This window comes from Calonectris borealis, chromosome 14 (genome assembly GCF_964195595.1).
Source record: "Calonectris borealis chromosome 14, bCalBor7.hap1.2, whole genome shotgun sequence".
NCBI lineage: Eukaryota > Metazoa > Chordata > Aves > Procellariiformes > Procellariidae > Calonectris > Calonectris borealis.
Window position 1 is genome coordinate 4131414 of NC_134325.1, and position 26716 is coordinate 4158129.

At 38.1% G+C, this 26716-nt stretch overlaps 1 protein-coding gene across 1 annotated transcript in view; it reads right to left on the minus strand.

Moving 5' to 3' along the window:
- Nucleotides 1-3732, minus strand: part of TRPM5 (transient receptor potential cation channel subfamily M member 5) — a 39712-nt gene extending 35980 nt beyond the window's left edge. The window contains exons 1-3 of the mRNA XM_075163021.1: nt 3584-3732; nt 2429-2609; nt 702-868 (exon numbers count right to left, since the gene is read on the minus strand). Coding sequence (XP_075019122.1) covers nt 702-868; nt 2429-2609; nt 3584-3700 — 465 coding nt within the window. The 5' untranslated portion in view covers nt 3701-3732. The remainder of the gene's footprint in view (nt 1-701; nt 869-2428; nt 2610-3583) is intronic.
- Nucleotides 3733-26716: the final 22984 nt, after the last annotated feature.

A 26716-nucleotide genomic window follows, 5' to 3' on the forward strand; every position in this document is an offset into this window, starting at 1 on the left:
GAGGTCATGCCGTAATTTTTTTTTTCTCCACCTTCAAGCCAAGTCAGCATCAACTTGTCTTGACATTTTCAGCAACTGTTTTGTTGGGGGAGGTTTTTTATTTGTGTGGTTCCTCCCTGCCCCCCCCAAGAACTTTGATTACTTTGACCTGAATTGTGACGTCTCTAGAGCTCCCAATAACTAGACAAAATCCTGCATGGCTAGCATTTTTGGCCTGGTGTGTTGAGCAAGTTTTTGCATATTAGACACCAATTCAGTGACTACTTAAGAAAACTTGGTCTTGAAATATTTATGGCATGTTCCATACTAGAAAATATACTTTTTACAGTATTTATGAAATAGCTTGGAATAAGTGCTTCTGCAGTAAGTGGACAACGGAAAAAATATTAAAGGTACCTTATTATGCATGTTTTTTCCCTGACGTTCATCCTTACTCTGGCCGCTGAGCTAGTGTCTAATGCTGTCACCTGCTGGATATTTGCAGAATTGCTGCCAACTATACTGAGTGTGCAGGGCACAGAATCATTAGGGTCTAGCAATTCTTCCTGCTCTTTATTTCTGTTTTCCCCCAAAACACACTTTAAACCCCACTTTTGCTTTTAAGTTAGATCAACGTTATTCTGCCTACTACTTCCAAATTTTGTAAAGGGCAGGTTACTTCTGAACAATCCTGTCTCATGAGTAGAATAAGCAAAAAATACCTTTGTGTTGTCCAGAATTTCTCTGTGCTGAATTTTTCTGAGTGAAGTTATTCCTATGGCAGTCACTCTTACTCTGGATGAAGTACTAGCCAGTGCATGATCTCGGACTGCTTGCACTAATTGTCTTGTTATTCCTACATGTAAAGCACTGGTAAAAATCCAGGCACCTGAAATTATTTTTTAAAAATCGTTAGATAATTTCTTTATAATTCAACATGTTTGTGCGTCAAGTAACATTACTTGCAGTACTAGATTTATGTTTTTTTTTTTTTTTAAATAGACAAATTGTAGACAGGTCTTGATGGACTGTAACTTTTAGAGTTAAAATACATATGAAGTATGCCAGACTTTAATAAGGAAAACAAGAAGAAATTATATGCCCAAGCAAATGTGCTTCACATATCATGTGATGCAACGTTGCCATCTTTACTCTGATGTCAATATGCCCACCAAGAATGCTGTGTCCATTAGACTACTGTCTAAAATGAGCAGAAACATTACTATTCCAAGCAGGTCTGATTGTTGAACGAGGAAGAGCAAAAGGTCGGGGTGGAGGAAGTTGTTGGCTTGAACCGAGGACTGAACAGTCCCATGCAATCACCTGGTAGCAGAAGAGCTTGGGAATAACCTGCCTAATCTGGTGTTCTTTCTCTTGTTCTTGTGTGTATTGGAGAGTGAATTCTTCAGGAGAGTAGGATTTACAGCAGTATTGTTATGGTGACAAAGAATTTGAAGAACCCTAGGTAAACAGCTAACCAACCTTTTTCAAATATGTAATATAAAGGAACTGGAGATCTTGATGCTGTCCAGTCTTAAGTATAGAAGGCAGCTGGAGATAGAGGATGTGTGTGTGGTACAAAAGTACTAAAAAGAGCTTCAGTACTGGGCTGTTTCATTACAAAGCAAAACTCTTACAATCTTGTCTGGACCAGTGAAGCTAAACGAAGAGCTTGCTGTGAAATGCTTACAGATATTTTCACTTCATTTTGCAGGTATTTTCATAAAGCTATGGGGGGGAAATAAATGTCATCTTAAATGAAAGCCACTTCCATGCATGTTCCCAGACATTGATATGTTTTGGTTTTGGTTTTAAATGCTTTTCACTACTCTTGTTGTTCACGTGAACAGCCAGGGAGAAAGTGAGCTGACTTATTTTGCATTATACATTATGAAGGTCTTTTTGTTTAAACTTGAGTCTAATCATGGGCTGTTATACTAACAAAGTCTGTTCAACTCTTAGATTTGAAGAAAACAATCTTCAAAAAATAAAAACTATTGTAACATGATTTTGACTGGTAGCTAAAAAGTGAGAATGGAGAAAACATGAATTCTTATTTTTGACCTAAATTCACTCTTGTTGAAGTTAAATTGCTATGCTCTTTTAAAAATTATTTTGCTATGGCACCGAAGAGGGACAATGTATTTGGTCCCATCTCATGCTATCTTTCTAGTGTCATCTCTGAGGGAATAATGTCAGGTAATTTTACACTTCAGGAATAGTTGCCTAGCATAATTTGGTTTGAAATAAGTTATTTTTGCTATTTCTAATACAATAACTTTCATTTTTACAGCTATTTAAATACAGGTTGTAGGTTGCATTCAGCAAAGCCTTGAACTTCCGAAAATAATCATGTGAGCAGGCTCATTGACATTAAAAGATCACTGGATGCTAGATGTGAGAATTCAGTAGGAATATAAATTCCTTCTTTAAAGCCTAAAGCACTAACCTGTGCTTTGAGCTGCCTTTGTAAGTCCTTTTTTTAAGGTTTCCCGTAGCCAAGGCTTCATCTGGAAATTTTCTTCTTCCCCTACTAAAGAGACAACCAAATTGGGAGCAGGTAGCTTCCATTTGTTAAGCATAACTTCGAATATAATTCCAGGATGGATGGTACTCGGGACCTTAATAAACTTCAACAAACAAAACAAAAAAACACTGAATAACAATGGGACAGTAGGATACAGTAGAGATATTGTTCATGGTGAATGCAGAGGGAAATTTATCATCAACTTGGTTATTTAAGAAAAATTTATTTGAGCAAGACCTGATAGAGAACCAAATACTTGGATGAATTTAGCAGGCTTCTGTATAATTGTCATTTCACTAACTGGGTCAGTTCCATGGGTTAATTCTGTGTTGCAGACTGACATATTGCTCTCTCCTTTAATGCTGCTATCCCTCTTGAACTGCCTTCAGTTCCATGGCAGATTAGCAAAGCCAACAAATTTCATAGGTGTTTCTTGTTTCTGCACTAGCTGGAATACTTGCCTGATTTTATGTCTGTTTTTCAAGGACGTGTTACATGACTCTATTGCTTCTTCCTGTTCTGTATATATTTTGGCTTTGTGCTTAAGACTTTACGATGAAACAAAATCTTAAGGCAGATTTCTGATTCTAGGAATTCCTTCTGCTCTACTGCTAATGCATGCAAAGGACTAGTGAGGAGGTGGGTCTATCCATGTACATCATTCCCTGCATATTAGCAGAACAGAGAGAGAGAACTTTAAGGAGCGTCTTGAAATGGCTCGGAAGTATGTTTAGAATGTTGAAAGCCATAGTGATTAATTTTTGGCAGAAGGAGGTTAAAACAGGGAAATGATGCAAAATGAAGGAAGCAACATGATTGATTTTTTTTTTTTTTTTTTTAAAGGAAAAAGTGATCAACTGTACTTGTAGCATGTCAGTGCAAGTCAAGTGATTGATTTCTGTATATTAGTAGGCCTTATTTTAAATCACATTCATGTCCAGGGAGGTATGGTCCCTACTTTGAGTACAATGTGGTGCCTCGCACTGTGGCTCACTATTACAGTCTCTACATTTAATGCTAAGAAGTAATAGCTGAACAGCAATAGTGTTAGAGCGTTAAAACTCCTCAGTGCTATACCTTTCCACGTTTCTTCCCAGAAGCTGTGAAGTCTATTTCTCCTGTGCAGTATGGTAGTTCTCTTTTGAAAGCTTCCTCTTTGTCACTGCTGCAGAGCTTCGTTTCCATTTCCTCCATTGAATTTCTAAGGTGATCACCAGTAGACCACGTGTTCACTGAGATGACAGAAAATGGGAAAATGAGAAGCTGTTTAAACTGGAGAGGTCACAAAATCCATTAATTTACATCTAGCTGAGTTTTTAGTCAAATATTTTACTCTCTTACTATTATGCTTATAAGGTTCAGCAAAAATTGGAGGTGTTTGTACCAAATGTTGGACATTATATACAGGAAGAAGCGGATTCCACACCAAAGCTATGTAACTTAAGTTATAAAAAGGCATGAAGGAGTAAGGCTCTATCGACTCTCATTTAGCAGACAGAAAGCTGAGTTGCAAGGTGCAAGATCCTGCACTCTGTCCAACGCTACGTGGGATGTCTCAGAGCCCAAAGGCAATCCTAATTCTACAAGAGAGAAAGAGGAGCCTCAGCCACAAACTATTGCAAGCAAGAGTAGAGCTGTGTCAGTGAGTGTCTGAATCACAGTTTCTTGATGTCGTTATGCATCATGCTACTATGACTTATATTATCCAACACGACACTAACTAACTAAGTGATGACATTGTAATGGTCTGAAGATACTTTAGGAGAGGTTTACTCTCTGTTTCCTGTAGGAATAGGCTATTTATTCATAAGCCAAAGTATTTGAGGCCAGGCTGTACTCAATAAGAACATACAGTTCAAAAAGGCAGGTCGTTTTCTCTGTATGTGGCTACAGGAATGACGGCGAGTAATCTGTCCTAGAGCAAAGGTCATATAACAAGAGAACAAGAGCTCTTCTTCTGCATTACATGAACCACTGAAAAGGTCTGCTCACTTTTCCTACGTTCCAGTTTGACTGAACTGATATGATTTGAAAAATACAGATTTCAACTTTTATGCCTTATTTTGTTTTTTTTCAAAACAAAAGGAATGAAATAGCTCTCTGCCCTCTGCCTTCATCTGCATATTCGAGTACATATTCAGTCCTTTTAAAAATCCATGTGAGAGTAAGCCAGCAATGGTAATCAACCCTGCGTTAATCTTTATTTCCTAGTCAAAGAGATTTGCTGTGGACTTAAAAGTGGGTCAAACTAGCAAGTCTCTTGTGGGTCTATTAGGATGCTCCAGTAGAGGGAGCAAGCCCTTCAGCTGTTCCCTTGGGCTGGGAAGTCTCTTGGGAGCCTAAATCCTGGCTGCTTCACCATTGCTGCCTCTGTATTTTCTTCTCTTCTTTTATGTTTTCTATGAAAACGTTGTTTGGAGTTGCCTTTTTCTGTGATCTGACTCTGAAAAGTGACTATGGACCCTCTCATGATTTTTTTTCCCCTACAGCTATTCCACACCTCTGTATCCACCCCCCAAACTTCTGTCAGAGATCACTGGTTTGAAGATGCTGTTCTTTCTTCTCCCTGCCTGCATGCTAGTCACTTCTGGAGAGAATTAAGTGTTCATCCTGAACACTAGGATATCAGACTAGTCCGGTTAAGAGTCTTACCTAAAAGAACTTCTTTTGGATTATTGATAATGGTAGTCATAGCAAAGCCCACCTTTTTGTTTGAGTCTACTTTTCCACTGGAGATGCGAGATGCAGCTTTATCTCCTAAGAGCATAGAAGACAGTATTCTGGGAAAAAATAGTTAATACAGAGTCATAACAACACTTTTTTACTATTCTAAAGTACAGAAATCACTTCCTGGAACTTGCTGATAGACAAAGGATTTTATTAGAAAAAAGTATTCAGAACTGAATTTCCAGGGTACATTTAGTCACCATTCATCACTGTCCTAGATAGTACACGTTTATTTATATCTACACACAAGCAATGAACTTGGAATAGATAGCAATTTACAAAGTAATCTGACGGTTAATTTGGCCTCATAGTTAGGTCCCAAGCGGTTAATTTTAAGTCTAGTTCTAGATCCTAGCTTGCAAAATTTGATCATGTGGTTATCCGTGACTTCTCTTTTGGAATAAAGACACTGAGTTGCTGATATTTATAAGGAATATTCTTGCGTTTGGATAATTAATTTTTTCCAGAAATGGCACGTTATTTGATTTTCAGTTTAGGAATTCTGGTTCTCAATGGGTAGTGAACAACAGTGAAGGAGACAAAAATAGATAAGATGCAGAAACAGAAGCTTTGTTCACAAGCTTTTATAAGACTGGAAAGTGAGGAAGGCAGCTGGTAACTGGCACTGCACAGGGCACTTTTTTTTTTTTTTTTTTTTTTAAATCAAGCCATCTCTGAACCATGACATTAAAGACTGAGAGCTTATTTTGGGGAAGTATTACTTCATCTTTCCATCCTGTTCTTATACGACTTCTTCAGCATCCCTGCAGGCCACCGTCTGTGATGGGATGCAGAGCTAAATGGAATTTGTTATGATCTTCTACAGCTGTTCTTGTGTTCATATTCCAAGCCAGGAAGTCTTCCAGCATCAAGAGCAGAAAAGTGATACTGACAGAATGGCAAAACAAGTCCAAAAATTTTGCAGGATTCTGAATGGTATCCATGCAAGAATATAGTGTAGCCCTACACGGAGCTAAGAATCTACACTAGATGAGATCCTGGACTATTATGGAGTGATATTTCCTAAGTTTCTGCGTGCAGCTTTCGGGAGCTTTTACAGACAAAGCCAATAAGCAATGCCAAGTAGCTTGCTTTTTTTTGTTGGTTTTTTGTTTGTTTTGGTTTTTGTTTTGTTTTTAGTGAGATTTGACACTTTGATGGTTTTTCTTGCCTTATCTTCTACCTGTTGTTTGACTTCCAAGGAATAAATCCTGTGACTTTCAGTGTGATTGCGGTAATGTACAGGTGCAAATGTTCCACGTCAGTGCTATGTTCCACCCAACGGCGCTAATGGAGCAGGGAAATGTTGCTTTGGTATTTAAAGGGGTGGGGAAGATGATTTTAAAGGCTGCTCTATAGATACTATAGAGGTGGAAAAAAACAAAACCAGGAGTTCCTTGTATTATGAATGTTGCAAAATCACCAGAAAAAAACCTGCTGCATAAGATTTGCAGATGTGGTTCTTAGGCACGAAGGCTGACCACATTAAATGTTTCCTTACCTTCCTCTATAGCTGTCTCAGGTACTGCAGTGTAGCTGTTCTGGGCAGAATCGGAGAACACTGCGGGGATCTGTTCAAGTACTGCACATCGCCTTACCACCACTTTGCACTGCGGTGGAGCTTCACTACGTACTGATCAGTCAGCACACAGACTGCATTATGTCCCCAATATTTGAATATATATTTGGAAGAGGATATAGTCAGCTCTGTCATTTCCTCCTGGATTGTTAAGACTTCAGTTCTTAAAAAGCATGTGGACATCTAACCTAATGTCCCCTAACAAGCAAAGTAAGCGTGTATTATGTTAACAAACTATGTAATAGAATTACAGGGTTTTGGAGTGCATTTCTCTTGGGTTTAATTCAGTCTTGTTCTGCTTGGTTCCAGCTTTCACGTAAGTCTCTAGTGGTTTCAGGGGCTATTGCTTTGAGACTTCAGGCTGTACTAGATTGCAAGTGTGTCAGGTCACAGTAATTGGGTCAAATCTTTGTGGTCAAAGTCATGACATTCCACTGCAGTCAGCTTAACTACGGTCAGCTTGCATCACTGTAACATCATGGAGCATTGTTTAATTGCAAGGGTCTGGAATAAGTCCATGCCTTGGGAAAGAATAGATAAATAGCCAGAAAGAGGAACATGGTCTACGCACTTTTTGGATGAGAGGAAAGGTAGGGAGGAAAGCAAAGAAGAGACAAAGGCTATAAACACAGCTGGATGAAAAAACAATGGGGAATGACCAGTACTTCCTAATTTTCTCCCTTTCCATATACTATTTTCTGTTAAACTTTTTAGAAAATGCCAACTTTTTTTTTAATCCTAATATTTAAAGTTTTTTCCCCTGCATTATCTGTGAGAATGCCATTATATTAAATTTGATGAAAAGATTACCTAAAGGCAAGCAATCAGAAATTAGGGGGGGGAGGGGAGGGGAAGCCACAAAAATCTTGCTTGCCCCAATCTGTGCATTCATATTTTAAATTTTGTGTACATATGTATATATCGAGAAATCTTACTTTAGTTCTGGTTCAGACTTAAGTACAGATTTTTCTATCTAGGCTGCTGCTACATATTTAAGTTTGTAGGTCAAATTCTGTCCTAGATGTTCCCATTGACTATAAATACAAACATCTATGGAAAGAATGTACCTCTAATGATTACCAGATTTGAAATATAACCTAGAAAATGATTTCTAACTAGCAAAGCAAGTTAAGACAATTATGAGGAAAAGACAATTGCCAGTTCCACCTACATCTGGAAATGTGAGTCAATGTCATTTACATTAGGGATGGCCTGATTAAATCATTCCAGGTGTCAGCCAGTCTCATGAATCATTATTTCTTTAACCTCGTAAATGAGAGCTGTTAGAATTGTACCATTGTACAGCCAGTGCTTGTGACGCTGGAGTTTGCAGGTCCTAATGCTGTTTAGTCCTTCATTTTGGATGGTCCTAACTTCTTATTTGGGCATTCTAGATTTCTGGGATGTAGGGAATTGGCAGGGAGGTATAACTTCAGGGGGACAGTTGTGATGGCTGTAGGGAAACTCTACAAGGGGGATCCCTGCAGAGATTCTTTCCTGAAGGATTTATCCAGAAAAAGTAATGAGATCAGAACCACAGAGAAACATTTTTACACCTATGTACATCTCTTTCTGGACTGTTCTCCCTCCTGTCTCTGCTTCCTCACCCCTCCTGTGCCATGCCTTCTCTCCGCAGCCTCCTTTTCCCCTACAACTTCTCTTGACGTTCCCCCCAGCTTTCCACAGGCTCTTTCCAGGATTGTCGCTGCCACTTAGCCTGCTATGAATGTGCAGCTGTTCTTCCTTGTGTGGTAACAAATGACAGATGGTTCATCTCCAGATTGGTGACAAGAATGTGCGTCTATTTCATCCTTCCTTTAGATTTTAACCAGCGTTAGGCTGTGTCCATGGAAGGAAGAGATGTCAAATTTGAGCCTTTCAAACATATCTTGTGAAAACGGGCCCAGTCAAGGGATGGCTTGACGTCAATTGTTGTCTTCAGGGGTAATGGTTCGATTAAGAGAGTAGGCGTATGGTAGTCATTAGCTCTCAGGACTTACAGTAGTAAGAATTCTCCTTCATACCAATATGCTGATCAGCAGGCTGGGACACACCCTGACTTTTAATCACTATCAGATTCCTCCACCCACTCAAGGAGTACATTTGAATATGTAGGTGAAATGATTAAATATAGTAATACAGTAGGCCCAGTATTGCTGATGTTAAATTAGTCACAAAGCCCCCCCTTAACTTCAGTGGCAGGTGGAGCAAATCCATTGGTTTAAAACTTTAAAGGAAGCTTTCATGTGGAGCAAAAGAAAGCTACACCAATTACTCTGCCCTTACTGGTGCAGGGCAAGCTAGCAATCCTAATGAAAAGTGAGCCTTAACTATTGGTCAGCAAAAGAGAGGGCTCACAGTAATGATGTAAGTGAATAGTAAGGGGGAAACTGCAGTGGAGACAAATACAATGAACTTCGCTTGAGCAGGAACAATGAGCTTCCAACACACTAATGGGATACCATTGGCTAAATTGCAATCCTGTTGGAAAGGGTCTAAGGGTTACAGGCAGAGCAAACGTAAGTGAGCAATGCTATGCTGCTCTTGCAAGAGAGGAATGCCGTATAGGACAGTATAAACAGGATAGCCTGTGTGAAGTCACTCAGCTGTTGGTCAGAACAGCTTTAGCTGCAATATTCTGTTTGGGTTTGCCTGCCAGGTTTCAAGGGAATTATGGACCAGCTGGAGAAGCTCTGAGCAGGAGCAACAACAAGAACAGACAGAGACCTTGCACTAAAAGAGAAGACAAGCTTGAGCAAATTAGAATTGTGTAACCAAAAGCAGAGAAGACTGCAGGAAGGGAAAAGGAGAATGTAATAGCCTACCAGTGCAAAAGGATGACAGGAAAGATGTGTTCCTTATATTTGTGGCTAGGACAGCAAGTAACGGGCTCAGGGGAAGAATAGTAACAAGGCTGCCCAGGGACACAATAGTAACCATACTCAGAGAAATACTTCCTTGGAAAGAATGAAACCCTTATACCACTGATTAGGGAGCAAGTAAAGCAACCAGACCGCAGTCTTCAATTGTGGTGGAGTCTCTATATTATGACCCAAAGAACTTGACCTTAACCTGCATCTCATAGCAACCCTAAGAGCTGGATATGCGTCTGCAGCTCTGATCCTCAAGATACTCATATACTTATGTAACTTTACTAATGGAAATGCTCCTAACGACTTTAGTGCTGACTCAAGGAAAATTGCATCAGTGAGTTTACTGGGCCAGTGCCAGCAACAGTGTAATGGAATTATTTGCTTCCAATAGTAGCCACGTTTTCATTCATGTTTTGAATTAAAACCTAATAAACATGAAGAACAAAGCAGATGCAGGGGATCAGAATAAAGAAAACCAGAGAAGTGAAGGGCACAGTAAAGACTGCAAAATTCATATTCAATTTCAGCATGTGGTCCAAAGATGAATTGGATGGACTCTTAACTAGTGTGTACGTTTAAGTGTGAAGAAACAAAACCAGTGTTTTAATCAAGGATAAATGCAATGGAAAAGGGGAGGTATGAGAAGGCATTAACTAGAATCCAGGAAGGGAAAAATATCTAAACCTGCCGTGGGAATATAAATATATGATGTGAGACAAAAAGAAGTATTTGTTAGGGAAAATAAATGCATACATATCTGTGTGAGAGACTGATGTATATACATCTATGTGCAATTATACACATTATCTTGCTTGTATTTATGTTGCAGCTTTGGAAAATGTTTGTCAGGAATTAGCACATTCGAATTCTGGTAACGATGCATGAAACATTTCTGCATCACAGCCAAATGACAAAGCAGAATCATCTGCCATGATTGCCGAGGAATTGCTAAATAAAGCATAAAGACCTAGGGATGGTGAAATACACCAGCAGAAATCACGGCCAGCTGTCTTGCACAGGGCTTTGTCATGCCTGTAGCAAATAAATCTTTGAGAATTGCACAAATAGAAAAAGGGAATAAAAGAAATGTGACTGTCACGACAAGTGCAACTTGAACTGTAGTACATTACAGTTCTCTCACATTCAGAGAGGAGGGCTAAGAAAAGTTGTTAAATGCCAGATATTGAGAGCTGGAGGGACGCAACAAGTACACAGCAAATAACCTATGGGAAGGTTTCTCCATACTTTGACCAGGACAAAGAGAGAGAGGCTAGCTGAGGTTGACAGCAACCTTGGGAGATTCACTAACCGGAGATTTTATGAGCTTGCAGCCACAGGGCCAGACAGGGGCAAACATTAATAGAAACAAGGAACTTTAAGCAAAATCACGCAAAGAAGTGAAGCATAGAAGTGGCCTAGTAAAATAGAAGTTTGGGTTAAGTTTCCAGATATATTTATGTGAATTGGCCCCACTCAAAGCTTTCAAAAACGTCAGTGTTGTCAGTTTCCTTTCTAGAACAGCAGTTGTTATAGAATGTTATTTCAAGTAATTTCTCTTTACTGTATCTGTGCATAGTCAATAATCAGAACAAAATGTCAGAGGAGAAAAAAAATAATTTTAAAAAACCCATCAACAACAGCAAGCTATAAAAAGATGTGTGGGAAGAAAGCGTTGTAACTGAACCAGCGTAGGCTTTGTTTTAACATTTCTAGGGTATGCCTCTGGACCTTGATCCTTCCTGTAATTGCCAAGACACAAGGATACGAGGCAAATCAAGTATTCGCAGGGGTCTTCCCGTTAGTTTCTAGGAGAGTGGATTGTGCTTTGGTTTGGATAGGGTTAGCACCAAGTCTTTAACAAATGAATATGCAAAATGCTAATGCAAATATAGGTACTTTGTCTTTTTTGTTTCCGTCTTCATCTGCTTAACACAGTAAAGAGCACCAGAGGCTATTTGAATAACGTACTTTTAGTGAGTTTGCAGGAATTTGCATACGGATGTCAGCCACTGAATTTCATAGAAGTGGATTTATTCTGGGGAGAGAACCTGAGAGGGTGGAAAGGTGATAAAAGGGAAATGTACACATCAGGGAAGTAAACAATGGAGGGAGCAGATGGAACAGATGAGAGAAAACACACAGCAACACTGCTCGATTAAAATAAAGGAATTGGCTGTGCTTACATAGCACATTGTATGTGGGGGGTGGGGGGAGGCTGATGCTAGCTTCAGATACTCCTGGACCTTCACTGCTCTGTTCCCACAGCATGGCATGCCACTTTGAAGCTGTGCCAACACAACTCTTTGTGTGGCCTCACAGTGAATCAGACTGAGTTCACTTAAAAAGAACTCATTTTTGTCAGGTCATTTTTCAGCAAAATCAGTTCACTAATGTGGTATACAGCATGACACGCAAACTCCTGAAAATAATGTATTGCAAAACCACAGCCATAGTTCATGCTGAAAGAAAATACAAGAACATGGGAATAGTTCCAATTCAAAACAAGTGTTTCAGGAAGGGCAATGTTCAGATAAGGCAGACAAAACCATACCTGAAGATTTTAGTTGAAGCTGGATTGTACGTGGACACTGGCAAATCAGTACTATTGAAAGCAAAGGACACAATGAATACTACTGAAAGCAGAGGTATTAGAAAATAAAAAGGACCACCACTTGGGAACTGGAAAGGCTTGAAATAATCTAGTGTGATTTTGCTCAGATCAGTTAGTATTTTTCATTTGTTAAGATCTTAATATATCACACTTGTAGAATCTGCAAAAATTCACAAATGTTTCTCTTGATGCCAACAGCTGACTTCACAAAATTAACCTTTAGCAATAAGCTAAGTACCAATCTTTACAAATTCCACTTTATAAGCTATGCTAAAATAATCTTTGCCTCTTTTCAAGGTTGCCATGTGTACAATTTTTTTTTTTTTTTTTGCGATTTCATGCCTATAGCCATGCATTCTTTTATAGAAAAGAGCAATTTTTACCGGGGGGGGGAACCCTTCATTGTGTTTCCTTGTGGGACTGATTTCATCATCTCCTATTTATAAGAGCTTGTTCAGTGCTTTAGGCAAATTTTGTAAGCTCAAATGGGGAGTATATTCAAAACCAAGAATCTCTTTTGCATAAACCATATACAAGGTGTACTTTGAGAGAATTGAGGAAAATAATTTAGTCTGTTTTCTTTCTTAAATATAACAAAACTGCAGGCACAGTTTTGAACTTAGTGCATTGTGCAAAAATGGTAGTGGCAAAATTATTCAACTGTTCTAAGTTTTTCCCTTGATAAGACATGAATCTCTCTCTGTCTTTTCCATTAACTATAAAACTGAATTTGCATTTGGATGTGGTTGTGAATTTTGGGAAGCCTCGGGCTTAAGCACCTGAGTTCACTGGGTCGTGTTGCACATTTAGAAATCAGACGCACTTTTCTTTTTTCAGAAGTTTGGATCTTGCATATAGCAAGCCATGCCAACCCTAGATTTTAACTATATGCCTATCGCCAACTAGAAGGAAGCCTTTTTTCCTCTGGATAGTATTGATTTTTAACCCACAGCTGCAGCAAATCATAGTGAATTTGCTCTTTGGCACTCTTTCCTCAGGTTACGTATCAGATAGGTTCAGATCAGATCCAAGTGAACGAGGAGATTATAAAACTGCAAGGCACAGAAGAAAGCGTCTGAACGTAGCATATAGATGAAAACGGTTGATCTAGGTTGTTAAGGACTGCTTCAATGTATAGGAGAAAGAGGGACCTCACTTACTCTTATGTTTGGGATACTCAAGAACATCTCTGCCTGCAGATGGATAAGAGGCATGTGCTGGCACAGGGATTCCAAGTCTGTCAAATTCACTGTGTATTAAAAGTCTCTGTTGCTTCCCCATACGCACACACATGCTTTCCCTATGTCTATAACAGTTCTGCTGGCAGGTGTACTCACGGCAATAACCAGTTATAAGCAGGAGGTAAATCTTAAAATGTGGTGAATTCAGTGCTTGACAGAGGTTGACATGCTGCAGGAGAGAAATAGAATAACAGATGCTTCCCTTCACTTGATGTTTATACACATTCAAAGTGTTGCTCTGGTCAGCTTTTTTCCTGCATGCAACCTCTGCTTTTTATTGAGATGAAACTTGGAGGTGAAGGAATGAACAAGAATATTTATAAAAATTCACTGTCATCTTTAAAGGTTTGCTCTATAACTGACCAAACTGATTTGTAAATCATAGATGAATTTTACTCTTCTCAGATGGCTATAAGGAAGCTATATGTAACAAAAGATTTCCTCTCTTAGACAGTAGACAGTGGTTTTTTTTGTTGTTGTTGTTTGTATTTCATCAAGGCCTGTTTAAATTTATGGTCAAACCAGCCAACAAAACCATTAAGCCTTATATGCCTCCTGACTACTCTAGAAATACCTCTTCCTCTTCAGCAGCCAAACTTTCTGAATTGTGTTAAACTGGCTTCTGCCTCACCCAGCATAATTTGGTCCTGAAAAGAGCAATTACAGAGCAAAACTGCTATTACAAGAGATGCTTTTTTTCCCCCATTTCTACAGTGTATAGTACAGTATTGAGTGGTTTGGGAGTTTGGTGGGGGGGCTTCAATACCTGTAGATCCAAGGTGCTATGGTGAGAGAAAAAACAAACCAAACAAAAACCCACTATGTCAATCTAGTTTCTATAGATAGAACTCTACAGAGGGGTGGACAGATGCACGGTTTCAGTAAAGAGATGTCATTGCTTCTGGAAGTGCAAGGTCCTGTGTTATCATAGTAGCAATGTAGCTACAGATTTCGAATACGTAATGCTACGCAGGGACAAGTTTTGTAGCGCTCTAATGTACCACAACTTTAATGGGATGCCTTATTGTTACACTTGCCACACAGGCAAGGCTCTTATCTAGACAATGGAATACTTAATATGTTAAAGATAAAAGCGGTGATGAATTTTTATTTGTCACAAAAAGATTTTTAAAAGTCCCAATTACTTCAAGTAACCCATATGATCAAGATACAGTAAAATGCCCTTAGTAGTTAAATAAAACTAGAAATATGCTTACACAGTGTACTTTATGGTACTGTCCCAGGTTTCCTCAGGCAAGCAAATAGAAGCTTAAATCAGCCACCCTGACAAGTAAGCTTTTTATTCTGGGAAGTTAAAAGGTTTCACGGTTGATGCTAGATCCATGAGCCATCTCCCTCATAGGTTATGTCACAGTGTGGGGCTATGCGGGAGGCAAAAGCTGAGAATAGCACTTCAGTAGTTACTATGTTGTCAGAGGTGCTCATGTTTGAAATTTAACAGAATTCCTATTAATATTTCTGCTAAAAATTTGAATCATAATATAGCTGGGGTAAAGTTTTTACAATTACAAGCGTGTGGAGCTATATATTGAGCATATAACAGTGCTATTTACATTTGTTTAAAAAAAAGAACAAAACCCATGTAGATGAACATGTAACTTCTAGCTAATTACAGAATGCAAGTCTAGAAAAGATTAAAAAGCCACTTTCTCACTTGCCACAAGTCTGATGAAAACAGCTAAAAACTAGAACTCTATGGAATTATTATTGGCTACCGAAGTGCAAAGTGAAAATGTAGCTATAGAAATGCGTAACTTCTACTATTACTATCAATATGCTGTGTCCTATTCCACATTGGCTGTGATTATAATATTGATGAAACAAAAACATAAGTAGCGTAAAATGCTGAATAATATTAAATATAAACCTGAAGCAGGCTACATACTCATCTGGGGTGATACTAATAAGCAGACATTCAGTTTACTTCTATGAAGGTCTTAAAAAGACTATTTTGAAGATAATAGACCTAGTGCTTTGAGAATGCATGTACCTAATTTTATTTACATGAGCGGTTCCCTTGAACTATCCGTTAGAATAAAAAGAATTATAGAAAGTTCAAAGAATTTACCAAAGACAAGGATGACTTTAACCTTCATTATTTATTGATTTTATTTTTTTTTAACTCGCTAGGAGAAGATGCTTTCCCAGATGAAGATGAAGAGTTAATGAAGAATAAAATTAGCCAAACTCTGGCTTGTCAGCATTTCTGGCTGTGTTCCCTGTGATCCTGTCTGAATGTAGAGTCTTTACAAGCAGTTGACTGTTTTTTATCAGAAACCTTCAAATAAAGAGGTTTTTTTCTACCTCAACGCTGTCACCTACCATTCAGCTAATCTGCTGTTCTGAATGCAGTCTTGTAAAATAAAAATTACATGAAAAGTTTAGAAAAGCAAATATTAAAATAGACACAGAGCTGAAGACATCATTTGTGCCCCAAGATACTGTTGGGAATTGTCTTCAAGGGCTGAGGATGAGGAAAGAACAGTAAACATATGAAAGAGGAAAACAGAGTAGCACAGTGTACAGTTATGTTAGCACATGCTCATGTCCTAAACTCCTGGGGCTGGTAGAAGAATCCCATAGAGTAGAAACCTACAGTGCAGGGGACTAGAAGTCATGGGTTCACCCCTGTACTTTGCTGTCTCGGAAACAGCTGAATAGTAGACAACTGCCTGACTGTAATAATTCTGCAGTTTGCTAATATCAGGCCAAAACAGTAGCCAAGGATCAGCTAGATACAAGAGTCTATGAAGATTCAAAGGGTTATTCCTAGTGCAAGCTAAAAGGTTGTCTAAACAGTGGAGAGTGCAATAGTAGAACATCGCTGACATCTAATTGCAGAACAGGACAAATACAGAAAGTCAGCTACTATTTATGTAAGAAAACCAAAGTACTGACCAGAAAAAAACACTACAGAAAGTAATCTAGAACATAGACGAAGGACAGCAACAAATAGCTTGTGAGATTCTTGACACAGAAAATCTGCAAGTTTTACATATACTTCATTATTCAAAAGGAAGAAAGAGTAGCAATGACTGTTTTATATCGCTGCTGATTACTCACAGATGATGAAGAGGAAAGAAAATGTGGAGTAAGTAATGGTCTCTTCTTGATTGAATTACAAGCATCTCTTAATATATGTAGTATAATTGGTGATCCTACCTGCTGGCTGTCCTTTGCAACAGGCATGACCATCCATCTGCAGGGCTGAAGTTGCATGGAGATGGCTAGTGTTACCAATGCTAGTTGCTGCTGCTCCCTTTTCCTATTTGGGAAGAGGAAGATGTTACCAGATTACTTGGCACACCGGTCCCTATGACAATAGAAGTAAACATTGCTAGTGTATAATGATACTGATAGCTCTTCTCTGGGATGAAAATAAGCCCTGTGAAACAGATGGAGATGCAAATAATAAGCATTTCTCTGCAGCAATAGTGGAGCATAGAGTTATCAGAAACAGACAACGAGCAGGAACGGACTTTAACTGTGATGTGTTTTCTAAATTAACTTTTCAAATTATTGCAATAACTTGGATGTTGAGTAACTGCATCAGTAACTAATCCTTCATTCCCTTTGAGAAGAGTGACATGCTTTCCCCAGCTACAGAAATCTTTAACAAAATTTTCAGAGCACACGTGTACAGTCTACGTGCTCTCTTAATGATTTAGGTTTCCAGACAAACACTGTCCACTTATCTTCACGGATAATTTCAAATTTTGGTGCACAGCATGTCAGCCTTGAAAGTGAATTCATTAGTGATTTATTCTGTATTGAGAATACAAATGTTGCATCACTATGCTTCCTTAGGTAACTTGCCTGTGGGGCTTTCTTGATATATAACAGATTTCATTTGCTATACATTATTGCAGCTCAGTTGACTGCTGCAAATCAAAGCTACTTTGAAGAAGCCAAAGGTATGCCCAAGCTTTTCAACTTTTTAATGATCATAGTAATGTGTTTCTTCAAATATTTTTGTCCTTCACTATCAAAATAAGTGGTATGATTCCTATATGTTTGTACTGGGGTTTTGGTTTTTTTGGCATAAGTTGATGTATGCCATAAATATTCAGTATTCTCAATACAGATTTTGCTATTTTCATAGGCTTTAAATTGGCCTTTTTTCTGCAAGTCTGGATTCCGTTGTGCTTTGTTTCTAAAACCTTTAGAAAATGTATATCTCTGAAAAATCCCTTTGATTAGAATATAAAATGACATAAAACAGTCAGATATCCAAATTCTATGTGTTCAAGAGAACAGGAGATTTTGTTTCTCTCATGATGACCTGTGTAGTTATTCTGGATTGCTTTAAAATTTCCTTTTTATGTCCATATGTCACTATTTTTTAAGTATCCATGTTTCTGTTAATGCTTATATTTCTAGAAATATAATTGTGTTTAAATTCCATTACATCACAGTCATAAAAAGTCCTTTACCTTTGATCTTTGTTACAACAGTGACAGTTGCTTGAAGTATAAAAACCTGAAATTAAGCAGGACCTTAAACAAGAAATGTTCTCTGAAAGCTGAACCAGATTGTAATGTATGGTGTTGAAGGCACTGGCTATTTTTGTCCAGATTTGACTAATGGTTTTGCCAGAACACACTAGGTGCTGAGACTGTGAAAGTCATAGCCCAAGCAGAGTTCTCCTCTAATATAAAACTGAGTGGTTTGCCTAGCTTAATCTACAATTAAGGAGCAATACTGGGTGAGTAAGACCATCTCAGTCCCTCCTGGATTACTCTTCTGCAAGAGTCTTCTCTGTTGAAATCCTGTATGTTTTTATCTTTCTAAGTACTATTTAAACTGCAGTATTCTGTCAGGCAAAACTTTTTTTTGCATGTTCTCCCTTCTGCTCAAAGCAGATGTGTTTATTATTAACCCATTTCCTAGGTAGTTTCATTACCTTTTCTGGAGAGTTCTAATAAGGCTTGCTGGCCACCCTGACCAGTCATCACACCCGTGCATCTGTCTCCCTTCCTGGTAGCTTTCCAGCGTTCATGTCAACCTGCTAAGAGGAAATAATGCTTGAATATGAAGATTCATAATTGATTACTATCTTACAGATGCTTGAGATTAAAAGTTTTGTAAGCTGCTAAATGCACCTGCTATTCTGCAAATTCATGACACTGTTTATTTAGCTTATCCCACTGTCTTGCTCACGCTGCCAGTGTATGTGCAATGACTTACTACTTACGTTCCTTTATCTTATAAGGGGAAACTTTCATTTGAATGTTCATTGAGTTGAACTGTGTCTTCTAACATAACATTTGAGTTGCTGCATCCTCAACAGATTCCCATTTCTCCCCCTTCGATTATTAAGCCCAGCCATTGATGTGGTGATGGGCTGTGTTTGTTTTTTCTTTGTACAATGGTTGGCCTTAAACTTAAAAGATCAGTGTTATCGGTGACAACTAAGTCTGTGTGGCTGATAAGCCAGGTTATGTCCATTTCCGGTTTGTTCACATGGTGAAGTTTCACAGCAACAGCAAATGCAAGGAAGAGGAAGAATCTCTAGATGGTATCAGCAGCAGTTAAAGCATTCATTCAAGTTTGTGTTTCTATTCAAAACACAATGTCTTGATTTAAAATCCCGATGTTATTAGTTCCGTCTGCACACCAGAACTTTATACAGTGTTCCAAAGCATCCCTACCTTTATACTGACTAATCCTGTTTCTCCTCTTCCCCAGCAAACCCAGGTGCTTAACATTCAACAGCATTTATCATCACAGCTACAAAGGAGGACAGTACTATTATCCCATTTACAAATTAAGAACCTGAGGCACAAATATAAGAACAATGACACACCAGAGGACACACAGGAAGTCTGTGGGAGAACTGGGTGCTGAACTGTGGTCATTCAAGTCTGAGGTTAGATACTGGAACTTTCCTCTTTGATGGAGGACTGAAAATACTTTCTTAAATTCAGTATACTTACAGGAATTTGGTGCTCTCTTTGATAATTTAGTATGCAAATCTGGGTAATGTATCAAGTTAAAGTCCAGCCTATTTTTCTTTGTTTTCTTTTTCTGCTTTTGCATTGCCAGCTACCCACCAAACTACTAAGTTTATTAGGGTTTAATTTTCATGTTTCATTGTTTCTAATGGTAAACGTCAAATATTATGCTATTCTCTTTCAAGTATTTGCCTATATTGTTAACAGAAGTCAAATCACAGACATGTTTTCAATGGGAAATGTGGGCTAAGCCATCAGTCTTTTTCTTAGAAAATACTCTCATGTTCTCTACCCTGTCACCAGCATTTTGGGAGTCCTAAGCTACTAGTGCAGAAGAAACCATTGTTTTACAAGTAGTGTAAAGAGATTCATCTGCTGTTAAGCACAATCTACAACACCATGTAAAAACTGGACAGGAGGGCCTTCTACATTGAAAAGACCCTGCAAAGACCATGTAAGTCAGTACTGAAAAGATGCTAGGGTCAGATCCCCAGCTGCATCAAATTTCCATATTATGACTCAGTTTATAGCAGATAAGTACATAAGTTGTATTTTGGGTTTTGTTGCACATCAAAAGAAGTCACTGAATCACTCTCCCTTTAGAGTATCAGGTCTCCTGTATCCAAAAATAGGATGATTTCTATAAGCTACTTCGTCCTATTTCTTCCCTAGCTTAAAGTGTAACACTTCGATGAACAATTCTGTTGTTGCCATTTATCTGATTGTAATAAGGCAGCCTGTCCCATTGAGGACCAGTTAGGCTGTGACCAGCTAGCTCTGCTAGAAACAGGCATGTGTGTCTGTGGCCAATTAAATGGGTGCAGCTGAAAGTGGGGACAGTGGTACTGTAAGCAGAGCTCCTCGGGTGAAAGAAGAAAAAAGAAGAAGGAGCTAGAAACTCCTCTGAGCAGTGAAGGGAAGGTCTAGGGAAGTACCCTTCACAGACAGTGTTCCCGTACCAGGCGTGGGGAGAAAATAACAGCAAGCAGATGATGCTGAGTTTTCAGTCTTTGTAAATGCTTCTGGGATCTTGAGATAAACAACCCTCACTCTTATCACAGCAGAATTAGAGAAATTGGGAGAGTAGTGAGAAGCAGTGTTGCTTAAGATGTCATCTCTGTACAACTGTATTTTTAGTATGTATACACTTCTAGTCACCTGTGAGGGCATTTTAACTAGCATGATAAATTCTAGCCTAGAGCTCACATGGAGATTTGCCTGTTAGTCACATAGGTATCTCCAGTTTAAAAAAGTAGCAACAAGTGACTGCCTACTACAAACTTTGTCTTTCCTTAGACTATAATTTAAAACCACAGTTGTTGGGTTCTAAAAAACTCTGAATTTTAAATGCAAGCTTACTCAAGTAAGAGTATCTCAACTTCTCTTTAAAAAGATATGTACCCTAAAAAGAGGTTTACACATCAGATTATTCAATCGTCATATCTGAACAAGACAGGCTTCTCAAGTAAAAGACTTACTGTATCAGAGGGCATTCTGATAATAAGGTATTACCTCTCCTTGTCTTAAAATAGACCTGTAAAAGAAAACAACAAAAACAACTGTGACTGTGGTGGAATGGCAAAGTTGAGCAGGCTTGCAAGCAGTAACACATAATTTTCTAACTGTATGAAATAGCTTCCTTATTCTTAAAGTGCCAATTATTTTTCCTTTTTCTTAATCTGACAAATCTTTTTATTTCACTTTCAGTTTATTTAGAAGGAGGAATTATCAATGTTAAGAAAGTATTTATGTCTATTATGAGAAATAGCTACAAAAAAATTGAGACAAAACACCTGTAGCCTCTTAAGCCAGACCAGATAAACCTGATACTTTAGCCACTAGAGGGACCTCCAGGAATACAAAAACATTTGCAAAGGCTATTTTTAAGTATTAGGTGTCCTTAAAGGAAAACAAAAAAGCTTTGTAGGTCAAATGAATTGTTTGTTTATAATGAGCTCTGAAATAATAGGAAATATTAATTAACTAATTATCTCATCGATTTTGTCAAGAAAAAGCAACTTCTTTTCTCCTGGTAGGAGAGTATGAGTTTGGAGAGTTGTTTTCTCTTCGCTGAATTAGTGAGGTTAGCACATCCACTTTCAAGAGACTTGTAATTTAGCACTAAGTTTATGTGTTGCTCTTTTAAAGAGTACAAAGCAAATGCAGTTATTCGCTTTTCAGAGTTTCTGAGAATAGGATTTGGATGTGGTTCAGATAGTCTGCGATCGATAAGCTTAGTTTCTCACTGAATGGTACTTTAGCAGAGCCCTCAACTTATTTCAACAGCAGTTTTAATAGCCCAATTAACAAATGTTAGTGCCTCACCATGCATGCAAGTGCTTTCTAAAAAGTAGTTATGCTACCACTTGGATCACTGGATTTGTAGTTAGTAATCAATCAGGGAGATGACAAAGGTTCCCTTTTATACTTCTGCAACACTATAGAAGTTGTGGTGTTCTTCACACACAAGTTTTGGGGCTCTGCAGAACACAAATTCAGCAAGCTTTAGCATAGCTACTGTAAAACATGAAATCCTGCTAATATAAGCGACTGTGCTTCTGAGACACTGAAGATGAGGACACAAAGACAAGAATTGCAATTAACCCAATTAACAAAAGGTCAGGGATAGGACTAGAATTTGTTATTAAATCAGGTTAAAAGAATTTTTGCAGGATCTTAAATTATGTTGCATTGTTTAGCTTTACCTGTTAGAATGGTACTAGCGAAATGAAAACTCTTATTTTGTGAGATGAAAGCAACTTGAAATTCCAGTTTGGCAGAGCTGATTGTTGCACAGGTCTCCTGTGGTCTATCCACAGAGTTTTATAGTTTCCATTTTGTTTGCATTGAGACGTTATTTGCTGAGAAAAGGTGTAGTGACAAGGGAGGAGACATTGCTACTACCTTTTCTATTATTCTATGTTGGTTTTTTGTTTGGGGCATTAGAAAGCTCTTGGATGAATTATTGTTTGAAAAATCTTCGCTTCTGCCACAGAGTTAGCATTATATTCCCTGCATTGCACGTGTACCATCTCCCACTGAAATTTTCTAGTGCAATTAAAAGACACCACAGTTATGCTTAACTGGCAGACTGATGACTCCTGACATCAAAAGTGGGTTGCCAAGTGGGCCCTGCTGAAGAAGAACAATTATCTATCCCATGTCATTCCATACGTGTGAAGTAGGATATTATATGTTACAGATTAACACGGTCACAGGCAGGAAGTGTTCCTTGACCAGGAAGAGATTTAGTGATAACTAGTGATTTCTTTCTCAGCTGTTAAGAGTGAAACCCTTCCTTAAATAGCAGAAAATCCTTTTATTAAACACAGTCCCCTCCATAAATAACTATGGAGCAAAAAATTTGGGGGGATTTCAGAATTTCAAATGTTCAGTTAATTTATTTGGAGCTTATTCAGCAGCGTTATTTGATACTGATTTTAGTCTAACAAAGAGAGGGTTTGTGACTAATGCAAGGAGGAGAATTTTCTTTTGATGCAAGAAGATGATGTAACGATCTCTTCATCTGAAGAATGCCATTAGTCACTCTGCCCTCAGATACCTTTGCATGTGTAAGAATATGCATACTGTATCCTGTATGACATTAAGTGAGTAATCAAATGCCTGTTGAGTCTCACATGCTTCTGAGATCAAAATATACCACATCTGCCTTAGTGGTGAAAATTAATGTTGCAGCGTTTTGTCAGCCTCTTTAGTTTTCTCTTTTGGAGTGATACTCAGAAGAATCCTTTTTCAATTATGAAAATTGCTGAATGATTAACCACATCAAAGAAGTGGGGAGGATGGGACACCACAGGCAGCTGCTGAAACAGACTGGAGAGAATACATATGCATGTGTGCACAAGTGTGTCTGGCTGTCAGAAATCATAACCGAGATCTCCTAAAGGTATCGCCTCTTAGTTTTATCAGGCTTTCACAAGTTTTAGATTTTTATTTTTCCTACTGACACTTTATTCAAGATTTGCAAGTAGGTTGGGAGCAGGGAAAAAAGTGTTGAGAAGGACATTTACAAGATGTGACGCACCAAAGCAGTTTAGCTACATTTCTAGCTCAACTTTTTTCTTCTTACTGCCAGTGAACCCTTCAAGGGCTCTGCCCTGAAGTCCTGCTCCTAAAGAAGTAACCATTTAGGACCTGAATTCTTCAGAATCACTTATACCTGGAAGCTTTTGGTCAACCAGCAACAATAGCAGCAAATAGGACAAGCTAACATTGTAGAAAAAATTTGGATCTTTGTTGTCATAAACCAAAATTCCAGTTGGCTGATACTGGCCTTTCATATAATTTTTCTTGTTAATGAACATTCATTTAAGAGTCTACCAAGTATTATTGCAGATACACACTTGCTCAGTCTTACTTGGAAGGGTTTTTCCTTTTACTTTTTGGACACTTTTTTTGTTGAAGACAAAGAATAGAAATATTGTTGTAAATAGCAGGACTAATCCTATGGACAAATACCAAATTTTTTTTTTCCCCCCTTGCAAGGTTCAAATTTAAGTTGCAGAGCAGTTAAGCATTTAAGCATATGCGTAACTTTGAACACAAGAAAACAAAACCAAAAAGTGGTTTGTGAGCTGTAAGTCTAAATATATGCTCAGAACCTTTCTTGAAACTTTGCTTTAGGACTTAAAACCTGAGCGTTGGTAGACAATAACATTCTTTCCCAGAACAACACCAATATGCTTTAAAAATCTATGAAACAATGTAAAAAGATATTATAAATGTAGACATAAGCATGCAGTAAGATAGCATTCAAACAGATAATGTTAAACAGGATTGTCAGCTGCTGGACTGGATAGCCTCCAAACTCCAGATATCTGGTGCATGCTACTATCTTCTGCAACATTACTTCTCTCTACTGACCAGATTCCTAAACTTACTGCGTCCACAGTTAAAAATAACCCAACAACAAAGAGGGAGGAGAATGAAAAGCCAGGTTAAACTTTCTGAATAGAAAGTTATCTGCTGTTTTCTGTCTGTCCCATTTGTCTTGAAAGAGACTGATAGAAGAGCAGGCTGCATAAACACCTTTTAAAAGTGTGTCTTTTTTGACAGTGATTAGTCTTTTTATGAAGTGATTAATTAATGTGGTCTCTGACTTACGACTGATCAACTGCTAACTTGTTAGGTTGCTCCTGCTTTGTTAATTTGTTTCAAGAGGAGGAACATGGGTTTATCTTTGTTTTTTCCAAGTCCTGTTCTGTGTGTAGATAATTAATTTGCCACTGAAGGCAGCATTTCAGAATAGACAAGGGTATATTGTCCAGTTTTCAGGAAACAATTTGAGTGTGTGGTCTGGAACATACTTTGCCTGTCAACTAGGCTGCTGTAATCTCTGTAATTCTTAAGGATGAATATCTCCTGTGTCTTTCTATGCAGGACTTGTCCTAATTACCAGCACTGTACTGTGGTGCTTTTCGAATAAATGGCAAAGGTATCACCTTCCCTAGACATTCTTACCCTGGTACTTCTTGATGGTGCTTCTGCTTTTGTTGACTCAGAGAAAGCCTAGACAGTAATGGTTAATAGATACCTAAATTGCAGGTAGAGCAACGACACAGTAACTGTGGATCTTCCTGATCAAGGAAGCTGGAATAAATTCACTTGAAGGAAAAAATGAGCTGAACTTACCTGAGGATTCTCCCTAGGCATGCAGCTATGGGACCACAAGGCAGTAGTGGAGAAGGACAAAGTTATTACTGCACATTATAGGAATTTTATCAGGCTTTTGGGGTATACTGCAGTTTCAAATGATTTACACTCTCCATATCTGGAGTTTCTACTGGTGTGCTACCTAAGTTGTTTGACTAGCAATGCTTGTCATCAGGGAAAATCTGCTGGATTTATATATAAGCAGCATGAATGTATTCAAGAATCTGTAACAAAGATGTTGCTTAAATTTAAAACCTAAAGTTAAGCTGGCATAAATGAATACCAGTTGTATATTAATAGATTGTGATCAATTGAAAAGAATGGTAAATAAGACTACCAACGTGTCCAATGAAAAATGCGTACAGGTACTCAGAAAACTGTTCTTAATTGCAACTTGATGAATGAATGAAAACTTATACATATCTCCCCATCTCCCCACTGAAATGGCTAAGCCATAGTCTTCGAGGATTTAAAAAATGAAGCAAACTCTTTTATCTTTTTCCACTTTCCTTGCCTCTGCTTTGAATCATAAGACTGAGGTTTATTTGTTCAACATGTTATTGTTGTGTTTTCAAGCTTTTCTTTGTGTCTGAGGTCTAGGTACTTAGTTGTTTTGCAGCTTTTAATAGGAATATTTTTAAAGTAACGACACGCCTCTGTGAACAGAATTTTTTAACTGATAGAGAATATTTCAGAAGTTATTGTCATACAGTTGTTGCTATATGAAAGCATATAAACAATGTAGGACTTCAGTCCTCTCAGTTTGGTACTGAGTTACATACTTCACTGGCTGTGTTTTTAAAATGATCTACTGACTTGACTAAACTGTGGATTCTCCAGGAAATGGAATGTGACAAAATATTTGCTCTAACTCAAGAAAAATAATCCAAAAACTAAGACAAAACAACTCTCTCTTTCCTCTCCTCGAAAAAAGTTCTTTAACATGTCCCCTACTTCTGCTGGGCAGAAGTAGAAAATGGCATTTAAAAACCCAAAACAAACAAAAACCATCCCCCAAAGTAATCTAACAGCAAAGAAGATGATTTCCATGCCAGTGGAGAACTGGTGCAACCTGTAATTGCAACGTCAGTGTTAAAAGCTTTCAGAAGACAGAGAACATTCAGATACTTACTGTTTGTTTGAGTGTTAGCTTCCACAGGGAAGTAATCACATAAAAGATCAAGGTGTCTCTTTATAACTGGCTGCAGCAATTCCAGGTTGTAAACATTCGGCAGTGATTTAGCAGTATGATCTTACACGATACTATGGCAGGCACAAGGTGAAAATATAGTATGTAATGACAATGCATGCATAATATTGGTCATAATTTGGTACAGGAAAACAGAAACACAGCCCCAAGCTGGTACAAACGTTTCTGATCTACTATAGCCCAATGGTGGGATTTTCAGAAATGCTTTATAGTCCTGCTCCGATTACATTACTAGAATTGAGAGGTTTACCATCAGCTTCATCAGTGTATTATCATCATACTTCAGTGACTTATGACGTCTCATTTCTAAAATCAAAATCC